Raw genomic sequence first — 11,367 nt, 5'->3', positions numbered from 1 at the left:
GTTTTCTCTCACTCTCACTCTCTCTCTCATTCTTTCCCTTTGGCTCTCTCTCCTTGATAATAAAGTCTATTGTTTGATTTTACCACCCTGATCTAGATATTCCTTATAGTACTTTTTGAAGCTAGCTGTCACCTCCTCAGCAGTGGTATCCTTGGCATAACAATCGACGAATTTGCCTTCAGGGTCCATGAGGTAGAAGAAGATTGAATGATCCACCAAATAATCCTCGCCTTCAGCTACGTTGGGTGGCGATGACACATAGACACGGAAGGACTTTGCAACCTTGCGGATTTCATCTTGATCACCCGTTAAGCCAATCATGTCGGGGTGGAAATCTTTGACATATTCCTTGACAACTTCGGGAGTATCACGACGGGGATCACATGTGATGAAAACAGGGATCAATGCATTATTTCCCAAGTCAGCCTCTATACATAGATAGGTGAGTATTAAAAGTTGACGAGGAAAAGAAAAGAATGGAGCATGTATAACTTACTCGTTTGATCAACCACTTCGGACATCTTATCCAATTCATCTGGGCAGATATCGGGACAATGCGTGAATCCGAAATAGACCATGTAAAATCGTCCAGCGAGATCAGTTGTGCTATCGAATCGTTGACCCGTCTCGGCATTCACCAAATTAAAGGGACCTCCAATCTTGGGTTTGCCATAGGCCTTGACAGTTTCACGTGCCTTTTCCTCACCTAATCAATCCTTTGTTTTTGAGTTGTCATTCACGCATGAGAATACCCATATACACATACGTTCTTTTTGTACACGCTCCTTTTCAGATCTGAAATACAACAATAAACCTGCTCCTGTACCAACAAAGACTGCAGCTGCCTTCCAAGTAAAGGGCTATGTAATAAAGACCATTAGACCCTCCGATCTCGATCGTGTCCCATTCAAGCCATAATGTACACATACACCGGTAGTAGCACGGCCACGCATTTTATCTTCACTCGTCGACATACATCGTCGTGCAATGGTAGGACGCAAAGCGGGTCTACGTGATGCGCTAAGGGCGGCACGCAAGGTAGTTCTCAACATGGGTGGTAAGGTAAACTGAGATAAAAGGACAACAAAATGCTGGGTGACGACGTACCCATTCCGCCCAATCTTGGGTGTCGGTATCGGCCCATTCATCCACCGTATCCCGAACAACACGACACACTCTATTACCATAATGTTGGGTATTGGATGTAGTTTATTCTTACTATGCAAATAAAGAGATATCATTACAAATGGATGGGGTTGCAACAGGGGAGGAAAAAGAAAGTATGATGATATGGCCAAGGAGACATGTGCATAGATGAATGTAAGCATGTCTTACCTATTTACGTAGAACAAGCCGAAGATGTCAATTCATCGATTAGTACATGTGGCAGGATGCCAGTCAAAGTAGGATGGGGATACACAACACACAAAGGTTATGTGTGGGACAAGGAATTGAATTTAGGAAGCATCCAAGAAAGGGAAATAGCTTTCCTTCTCTCTTTCTTTCTCTCTCTCTCTCTCTCTCGCTCTCTTTCTTTTCCAATCAAAAAGGCCCCGCTCTACTCTTTCACACACACACACATTCACTCAACTCTCACACACACATACACCGATAGCACCTACCACCATCGTGAGACAACAACAACAACAACTACTCGATCTAGTCGCATCTTGAGAGTTTGCCACCCATCACCACCACCCATTCCGCTTTACGCGAGATCAAGTCTTCCCAATTGGGCAGTTCAACAACCCCCATGCCATCTACAGCAGCCTCACCTGTCAGTCATGCTACCAAGGACAATTCATTCGACCCTGATGGAAAAAGCAACAACCCTTCGTCGTCCTCGTCAATAGCCATGCACAAAGAGACTCGACCTTCTTTACAACGATCGGATGATGATGACAACGATTCGATACCACCACATCCAGATACTCGACCCCATTTATCATATCTACGATCAGAATGGACGTCGCAAGATCTTCGAGCACCTGGTAGTAACGATGAGGAGCAGATATTGCCACAACGTATTGTTCTTCCAGCGTATACAGCATCATCAGCCATTGAAAAAGAAGTCTATCGGTTACAATTGGGTGCATCGGGTTTATGTTTGACAGCAATGATGATCACGAGTTTGAATGGGGAGGGCCATGTTATTCCATATGCTCCGCCTCTCCTTGCTCTATACTGGCTCGTGTTGACCGCCATCATCTACACGCGACATGACAGCAACATGGATAATCTCCTCCTCCCTCTTACACAACATGGTGCATTATTATCAGTAGCTATCATCATACCCACCATCACATCAACAACTACAACTACTACTATTGCTTGTATCTCCTCCTTGCTCATGGCATCTATCAGCCTTTGCTTATTTTTCGTCATTCGAAGAATCCAACACGCTAATTCTATCCAGCAACAACATCATATTCATCAACATGCCACAGCTCAAAAAGTGGTAGATGAAGCAGTACGCAATCTTGCCAATCGACGATTCTCGTTCTTATCCATTGTATCACAAGAAGTACAAGATGCAGCACTCATGGTCATCACCACCTTGGAACAATTCTCGCCTTCAACCATTCTCACCAATACTCACGAGTTATTGAGTGCGTGTTCAATCGCTGTCCCCATAGCCAGTATTTCAGCCATCAACACCACCATCAAACAAGTGTGCTATATCAGCTCCCATTTGCAATTGTTGGCTCGTTTGCTTCAAGAAGGGAAACATGAATCAACCACATCACCCTCTTCCTCCTCCTCTGATATTGAAACGATACGAAGCAATGTCTCTGTTGAATTTGATATCGGCGACCTTGTACAAAACGTGGGAGATGCAATGGCTGGCATGGCAGCTAAGCTTGATGTGAATTTGATTCTCTATCACTTTGACAATGGAATGCATTATACCAATGTGATGGGCGATGAAGGTGCTATTCGTCATGGATTATTGGATGTAAGTGTCTTTTGAAATGACCCAAAAGTGAAGATGACGGAGGACTAACGTTGCTGCTGCATGATGGATTTATAGTTATTGAGGAATATTCTGGAAGGCTGTACGCCTGGTGCATGCATTGAGCTTGGATTGAACCTTGAATCATCGGACACAACGGGCAAACTCACCATCACATTTGAGATCACCCATACAGCATCACCTGCTATCCCTGACAACCTCTCATCTGCATTATTGCCCAATGCTAACTTGACAGTCAAGCTGCTCGAATACTTGGGCGGTCAATTGGAGGTGACTTGTGTGGGAAAGAATCGGACCCGTTACAACATCACAGTGGAAATGGAACCAGGTCATAATGGCAATCATCGGAAACTACTTTTGTTGGAGGAGCCGACATTGTCATTATACAAGCAGTATCCAAGTGTCAAGTTTTCGAATGAACCCACATTGGAGGAGCTCAACCGTTTCATTGACAGCCTCAAAGGACTCAAAATGGTGTTGCATGCAAGAAAACGCTCTATTTTTGCTCGCCATCTTACAAGTTGTCTTGCAAGCTGGAATGTCGATATTAGCCACGTGCCCGTAGTCAGCATCGCAACATCCACTGCATCTGATGGTACGACACCCACAAGTGAAGATGCCGGTACAGCTACAACGGGTGGTGATACCCCTGGCACTCCTGAAACGCCTGCAACGACATCCACTTGTCAATCACCACAACCCAGCAGCCAACAACAACAACAGCAACAGCAACAACAGCAGCCTCAAGTACCATCGCCTGCTATTGCTGAAGAACAATTGCATTCTATTCCACCCACATTTGTATTGATTGATGACGACGTTGAGACTTTGGAACGTAAATTACGCGAGTTTCGTAATCAACCACCTGCTTCAGCTCATGCATTGCAACATCATCAGCAGCTACGTCGACATAAATCATCTCGATCAACATCAGGTGGAGGACCTGCTCCCAACTTTTTCCATCAAGGCACCGTTGCTATCATTCATTTTACATCGCTTACCAATTACAAGCGTGTACGTGATGCCATTCGTTACTTTTCATCATCACCCACGATGCCACCATTTTCGATGCCACGTCTTGTTGTTGTGCCAAAGCCTGCGGGTCCACGGCGTTTCTTGACAGCATTACACACCGCATGGAATAATTCAGTTGTTGAGCCACAATTCATGCCGATCGCCACGTCACCTCTTAGTCCTACGCCACATTCCATTGCATCCGTATTGCAACAACCACGTTCTGGTACAGGTGCTGAATCACCGGCTGTTCCTGGTACACCTGCAGCGATGGAGACACCTCATTCGGATAGGAGTTCGCATCGTAGCTCACCTGGTGAGGCATCTCGAAGACAACGACCGGGTAGTGGTGTCTATAGTCCACCTGCAATCTTGGAAGGATCAAGTTCGGATACGGGTAATTATTTCCCAATGATGGGTGCTACAGCAGCAACAGCATCATCATCATCGGCCACTGGACAATCTTCACCTGGTCAAGGTAGTGGTACAACATCACTTCATCATCGTGCCGTTGCTGCTGCAGCTGCTGCTGGAAGACGACGTTCACATACAGATCACGCACTTCAACCACCATCACAACAAGATCTCAAACAGCCTTTGGATGCTACATCACCATCGCCTCCTCCACCTGCTACAACGTCATCGCAACCACCACTTACACCAGCTGAAACACCTCATCAACCTAGCACTTCCACTGAGGCACAAGCACATGATACAACAGCCACCCATGATCATCCTGAATCCAATGTTGATAAAGCAAGCCCTCTTCAAGGACAGCAATCTTCACCACAACAACAATCTCCAGGAGCAACAACAGCACAACCACAACCACCATTGCCAGGAGCAACAGCATCAACACCAGGAGAGAAACCAGTAGTTGCACCCAAGGGTCCTCGTCGTGGATTGAAGCTCAACAAGAGGCGTAAAGCGGACAAGGGATCAGCATTTGCCAATGTTGTCAGTCCACCTATTAATGTCTTGCTTGTGGAAGGTAAATGTCAAATGGAAAAATGATGCCAATGGGTCCAAATCATTTATTCTTTCAATGATAGATAACATGATTAATATCGCTATCTTATCAACATGGATGAAAAAGCACAAGATTGGATGTACGGTTGCAAACAATGGCCAAGAAGCTGTGGAACGTTGGCAACAAGGAGGTTTTCATCTTGTATTGGTAAGGATCAATGTGATTGTGTGCTTAAAGGAGTAACCATTTGGCTAACAATGATACATATAGATGGATCTCCAATTGCCTGTGATGAGTGGTATTGAAGCAACCAAAAAGATTCGAGCTGTTGAAAGGCAACAAAAGATTGGTGTCCTTCCAATGAATACTTCATCCTCGACCACAACCGACAATGGAGGAGACAAGGCAACCGGCACTTTACCATCCTTGACAACCTCCTCCTCTCCAACCTCATCATCCGATAGCCCTGATGAGCTTGCACCATCCACATTCCGATCACCAGTGATCATTGTTGCTCTTACTGCTTCAGAACTCGAATCGGATCGACACGCTGCACTTGCTGCTGGATGTAACGACTTTTTGACGAAGCCTATCAGTCTTGAGTGGTTGGAAAAGAAGATTATCGAATGGGGATGTATGCAAGCATTGATCGATTTTGAAGGCTGGCGACGTTGGAAGCGATCTACAATTGATAAACCTGCTCAAAGCAAGGAGAACAAGGCATCTTCATCCTCAAAGACAACAACACCAACTACACAAGAACCTCCAACAGCAGCAACAGCTCCTTCCAAGGATGAGGAGGATGAGGATGAGGAGAAGAATAAGAGTGATGACAAGCGTAAGGGTATCATGCTTGCAGGTGCTGCTGGTCTTGGTAAACGGCGTTTCTCTACGTTTGATGATAAGACACGTCGATTTGGTGCTGGAGGACGTGGTCAAGGATTCGGTCCTGGATCGATAGCAAGAAGCGGCTCTGATTCGGATTTATTGGGTGGTCGGCCCCAAAGCGACAATGATCGACGACAACAACAACAACGTTCCTCCAACAAACACTAAGCTCTCTCAGTCTCTCTTTGTTCTCAGGAGTACGATTCATACGCATTTGCACACACACACACGCACACACAAACCACACATATTTGCACACACACAATAGCACACAATGAACCAGGGAGCACCCACGAGTTTAGCTAGCGTAACAAACAACAAATCATGCTGTACATAAAAAAATAGCGCCCTTTTAGGAGCATATAAAACAAGATTGACTTTAAACAAAAGGAGACGATTATCGGGAAAACATACCCCGTTCTATATAAAAGCATGTGGATTTAAAGAATGACATACTCTGTTAGTGTGATTTCTTTCTTTTTTACTACCCCATCCCTCTCGTTCTTTTTATTTCGTCGACGACCATGTCGCCACCATCGCATAGTCATGTTAGGACAACAGCAGCCCTTGCTCAATTCTTATCCACCACAGGACCACCTGAATCATCCGTGTCGCCCCAACGTCAATTATTGGCTCGATTGCGTGTGGTTGGAAAAAAGAAAAGCAATCATTCCATGAACAATCATCCACCAGCTTATCCTCGACCCAAACACATTCCTTTACCTGTTTATCAACCACCTTCACCACCCTCATTCGATGAAAACCAATATCAGTATCAACATCATCCTTCTACCACTACAACAACAGGAGCACCTCTTGAAAAAGAACGAAGCGATGATACGATTGCACCTTCAAATGACGAAAGAGAAGGGATGGATATGATGGACAACAGCAACAACAATAATGAATGCCCTTACTGCCATTCACCACGTTCTCATCAACGTCGCAAAAGGCGTACCTCATGTCCAGCAGCCATCAAGTACACTCCTGCGCAATCTGCCAAACCAACGGATAACCTCACGAGTCAAGAGGCCAAGATGTTATTTACTATGATTGAGCGACTGCAAATGCAGCTTGCTCGAGAGCAGGCCTCAAGGCGGATGTTGGAACAGACATTGGCAACACAAAAGATATAAAAGAATTACTGTATACCCTACCTATTATTACTCCCCATCACACACACTTACTCCTTATTGAGCTAGTTACTACATATCCTTCCCACAACCACAACCACAACCATCATCATGGCACTCGACAAAGTGATGTTTCACTACTCTAGTTCATTAAATTATATACAAGATCGTAATTGGTATCATCAAAATATGTAGGTTGCTGAATAGCAGCATTGCTCAACTAAGGAGTGGTAGGAACTACATATAAAACGATCCAGAATGTGAAACAAGGATTAGCTTTTAAAGGAGAATGCGAGCAAGGAGGTTACAACTTACATTGCCAACAATCACACTCGGCAAATCGAAAATATCCCGTTTGATGGTAAAACAAAACGTGCAAGGCACAGGCTTTTGTGTCGGTGTTCGAAGAATGCATGAATGGGTGCATGTCTTGTCCGTGCTGTCAAATGCATGCAATGAAAACTTCTCCCAATATTCCACTGCTGAACCATTATCCATTAACTAATAACAATGCATGGTGAAAGGGCCTATTATTAATATGGGATCCCCTTGTTCTCTTTCGACTCCCACCCCTTCAGAGCCTACCTCATAAATGTATGTTGTCGTATTCAACAAAGTGTCCCTCGGCCATTGCGTCAACAGTGAAAACTCCTTGCCCACCAAACAAATCTCCCCTGTTCGCCGCCAAACTACCGTCGGTGTACCTGAAAAGCTAATCAACTTTTCGTATTCCTAGATATATAAAGAGTCAACATGGCATACATAATGTAGTAGTAGTAGTGTCATACCAGCAAAGTGCGTTGAACACATTTCTCCATGAATACCAAATCTTCCTCGGTGAGATTCATAATGAGAGCCAAAAATGAAGGTCGAAATAATGCCAATGCCCTGCTGATGCGCATCAAGTCATCACTGCTCATTCTATAGATCACATGTCAATAATCGATCGTCTATATGGATGATATCGGATATGTATGTGGGTGGATGTATGTGGGTGTGTGTCTCCCTTTCTCCTCCCCTACCCTCTCTCACCCCACATGCATGTAGCATGATGCACTTGCCTTTCACGGACGTATTGGATCAAATAATGAAATCCTTGAGCATAATTAAAAGGTTGATTGACTTGTTCATATACATCGGCTGGTGTCTTGTTGCGTTTACGATATTGTAAAGAGGTCGTGCTGCTATTGCGTTTCTTGTTGGATGGCTTTTCACTTTCTGGTTGGGAAGTTGCTGGAAGAGGAGGTGGAGGAGGTGGAGTTGTTGTTTGGATCATGTTGCCTAATACACCATATTCTAGCCCAGTAGCCGACGCTCCGAATCCACTGAGATCCATGAAGCCGAGCAATTGCGACGTGTCTAGGAATTGATCTAGTAGAGACCTCTTGTCAACTTCATTAAAGCGGTTATAGTGCATGTAGTTTACCCATGGTATGAATTGACTGCGAAAGAAGGGGGGAGAGCAAGTACGAGAATGACAATGACGACTTGTAAATGACGCGAAGGAGAAATAAAGCAAGATGAGGAAGAAGTAGTGCCTTTAAGGAGCAAAAGCAGGAACTTGTAAAGTGTGTCTGTGCAGGGTCAAACCAACTTGGATCCCGCGTGTGTGTCAATCAAAGGTGGGAAAAAAGAGGAAAAGGATGGAAAGCGTGGGGACAAGAGGAAAAGAGAGAGAGAGTGTGTGTGTGTGAGAGAGACGCAGCATGGGATCTTCTTGTTCTCCAATAGGGAGGCGTTGCGCATGACAATCAACATTTGGCAGTTGTCAAGGTGTTGCTGCGCATCATTATCCCACCATCTCACATGATTTCTCACACCACACACATCATGACGGTATTAGGCGGGATCACACTTTTCGTTCCATTGGATCTGCTTGTGCTTCCTTCACCCATTACCCACTTTGCTGCATGACAACTTCTTCTACCCACCAAGATACCATCACACACCACCACATACTATAATGATCTAAAGAAGTCCAGCCTTATTTTCAAATCTGCTTCACAATGAAAGTGACTTGAAACTAATTATAGCCTAGTAGTGATGTACAATTATAGCCAGCAGCTACATGCTTATACCATTGGCCATTGTACAGAGACATGTCTTATCCCAAAATGCATTCTCATTCGTGCTTCAAAGCACCTATTAGATGAATGCTGAAGTCGCTCGATCATGGGAACCTTGCCCATCCATTCATAAAAGCAAGTAAGCATCGATAACTCTATCTTGAACTAGATAACAAACAATGAACGAATGTTCTAGCTAAAAGTACATGGTATAATGAAAGTGGTGAATGATTGATCAGAAGAGCCAAGTGGCTGGGTTCCATCGTCGTGGGGGTGATCATCAATTCAATGAATGATGGTATTGCCATGGCAACAAAGAATTTGACATTTTTGAAGGCAACGAATATGATCTATTACCATTGTTAAAAAGCAAGAATACGAGATCTTATCAGCATGAATACAAATGTACTCATTTGTGGCGATTCTTTGTGCAACATGTACCATATGACCACCCATTCCACCTTCCCATTCTATATTGGATACCGGGACAAGTTCCGATTGTATATCTCTCAATCATCAGTTTATTGATGGGTGAGATTGAATCATCATTAGGATAACAACTAAAGTATAACAAGACAAATAATAGATATCTCAAAAGGATAAAAGCACGATAGAGACAAGTAGAGGGTAGGATGCAAGAGTTGTGTGTGCGTGTGTATGCATGACTCATTGATTGACAGCTTACATTTGTGTTACCGGTCGGGACTTGCAGCTATATAGCGAGATGGTCGTTACAAAAGCCACCACTTTACCTTCTTCTACCCATACAGAAAACACCACTGACACCACAATGGACTTTGTGAAGGATCTCGACAATCGGTTATTATTCGCTGTTCCCAAAAAGGGCCGTCTTTATGAGGAATGCCTTCAGCTTCTTCACGGTTCAGACATTCACTTCAATCGCAAATCGCGTCAAGACATTGCTCTCAGCACCAATCTTCCCGTCGCCCTCATCTTTCTTCCCGCCGCTGATATTCCCAAATACGTTGCAGAAGGCAATGTCGACCTTGGCATCACGGGTCAGGATATGGTGGTAGAAAACGAAGTCGAGGACAAGGTCACTGAAAAGATGAAGCTTGGATTCGGCAAGTGCCGTCTTTGTGTCCAAGTCCCCATCAAGGGCGAATATCAATCCCTCGATTCATTGGTCGGCAAGCGTATTGTTACTAGCTTTGATGGATATGCACGCAAGATTTTTGAACCCCTCGATCAGGCTACCGGCAAGTCTACCACTATCAGCTACGTCTCTGGATCCGTTGAAGCTGCATGCGCTCTTGGCCTTGCAGATGGCATTAGTAAGTACAACAACGAAAAAATGACCCTGTTGATAACCCGTTATCTTATTGTTTATTTCTTTCTTTCTATCTTTGAATAGTTGATCTTGTTGGTGAGTAGTAGTCGTCATGGAGATGGAAGGTCACGAAACAAATTGAATGGGGTTGATAACGTATCTCTTTATTAGAATCGGGTGAGACAATGCGTGCAGCTGGTCTACACGATATTCACACTTTGATGTCCACTGAATCGGTGCTCCTTGCCAACCAAAAGTCTCAACACAAGGACCTTATTGAAAAGATCACTTCACGTATCCGTGGTGTTATCGCCGCCAAAAGATTCGTCTTGTGTACTTACAACATTGAACGTTCAAAGTTGTCGACTGCTGCCGCCATCACCCCTGGTCGTCAAGGCCCTACCATTTCCTCTTTGGAGTCGCATGAAGGCTGGGTTGCCGTGTCCGCTATGATTGAGACTAAGCAAAAGGGCGAGATTATGGATAAGCTGACCGAGGTGGGCGCAACCGATATCCTGGTGACGGCATTCACAAGTTGTCGCGTTTAGAATTTTTGTATCATACTATAGACACACTATAAAACTATCAGATTTTGGTTGTGTATTTGGTTTGGGTATTTTATGGGAAATGATGATTCACGAGAAGGGGTATTTATGATCACTAAGATTGATACACACATGACACCATCATCACCATTCGCTCTTTTTTATACACCATCCCATAATGTAAAAGGGATCAATCGGAATCATGGAGGTACATAGGTCAAACGTCATCTATTGATGTTCCTTGTGGGTAAATGTAGATGCCTTTTGGCGAGTCTACAATGGATGGATATCGAAGGATGGCACATTTATGCTTTCAATCATGTAGCTTTATTATGTACAAATGGACACAAGTATAAGGGATTCATGCTTCTAATCTCAAGGTATATCTCTCGGTGGTGGAAAGCGATCTGTCAGCCAACCAAATCATTTGTGTAACCAGCAGCAAGAAGAAACTCTGTGCTGATGCACACGGAGGGGAGTTGCCCT

At 44.3% G+C, this 11,367-nt stretch overlaps 5 protein-coding genes across 5 annotated transcripts; 3 read left to right on the top strand and 2 right to left on the bottom strand.

The window, feature by feature from the left end:
• Window positions 1-66: 66 nt before the first annotated feature.
• On the bottom strand, window positions 67-1,052 carry O0I10_011841 (uncharacterized protein; the record flags this gene model as incomplete). The annotated part of the gene is made up of 4 exons (XM_058491803.1): window positions 67-428; window positions 497-706; window positions 767-860; window positions 930-1,052. The coding sequence occupies 4 exons, from the start codon at window positions 1,050-1,052 to the stop codon at window positions 67-69; spliced, it is 789 nt and encodes a 262-aa protein (XP_058337431.1).
• A 701-nt stretch (window positions 1,053-1,753) lies between these two features.
• O0I10_011840 (uncharacterized protein) lies at window positions 1,754-6,014 on the top strand (the record flags this gene model as incomplete). Its single annotated transcript, XM_058491802.1, has 4 exons — window positions 1,754-2,956; window positions 3,032-4,979; window positions 5,041-5,165; window positions 5,229-6,014. The coding sequence occupies 4 exons, from the start codon at window positions 1,754-1,756 to the stop codon at window positions 6,012-6,014; spliced, it is 4,062 nt and encodes a 1,353-aa protein (XP_058337430.1).
• Window positions 6,015-6,370: 356 nt separating this feature from the next.
• On the top strand, window positions 6,371-6,982 carry O0I10_011839 (uncharacterized protein; the record flags this gene model as incomplete). The annotated part of the gene is made up of 1 exon (XM_058491801.1): window positions 6,371-6,982. One exon carries the CDS (start codon window positions 6,371-6,373, stop codon window positions 6,980-6,982), a length of 612 nt encoding a protein of 203 aa, XP_058337429.1.
• Window positions 6,983-7,195: 213 nt separating this feature from the next.
• O0I10_011838 (uncharacterized protein) lies at window positions 7,196-8,409 on the bottom strand (the record flags this gene model as incomplete). The annotated part of the gene is made up of 6 exons (XM_058491800.1): window positions 7,196-7,216; window positions 7,295-7,480; window positions 7,565-7,711; window positions 7,768-7,900; window positions 8,041-8,350; window positions 8,406-8,409. 6 exons carry the CDS (start codon window positions 8,407-8,409, stop codon window positions 7,196-7,198), a joined length of 801 nt encoding a protein of 266 aa, XP_058337428.1.
• Window positions 8,410-9,769: 1,360 nt separating this feature from the next.
• Window positions 9,770-10,884, top strand: O0I10_011837 (ATP phosphoribosyltransferase; the record flags this gene model as incomplete). Its single annotated transcript, XM_058491799.1, has 2 exons — window positions 9,770-10,340; window positions 10,508-10,884. The coding sequence occupies 2 exons, from the start codon at window positions 9,770-9,772 to the stop codon at window positions 10,882-10,884; spliced, it is 948 nt and encodes a 315-aa protein (XP_058337427.1).
• Between the last annotated feature and the right edge of the window lie 483 nt (window positions 10,885-11,367).

Source organism: Lichtheimia ornata (assembly GCF_029851405.1).
Source record: "Lichtheimia ornata isolate CBS 291.66 chromosome Unknown scaffold00102, whole genome shotgun sequence".
Classification (NCBI taxonomy): domain Eukaryota; kingdom Fungi; phylum Mucoromycota; class Mucoromycetes; order Mucorales; family Lichtheimiaceae; genus Lichtheimia; species Lichtheimia ornata.
Note: the sequence above shows the minus strand (reverse complement) of the source record. Positions and strands in the feature narration are given on the sequence as shown.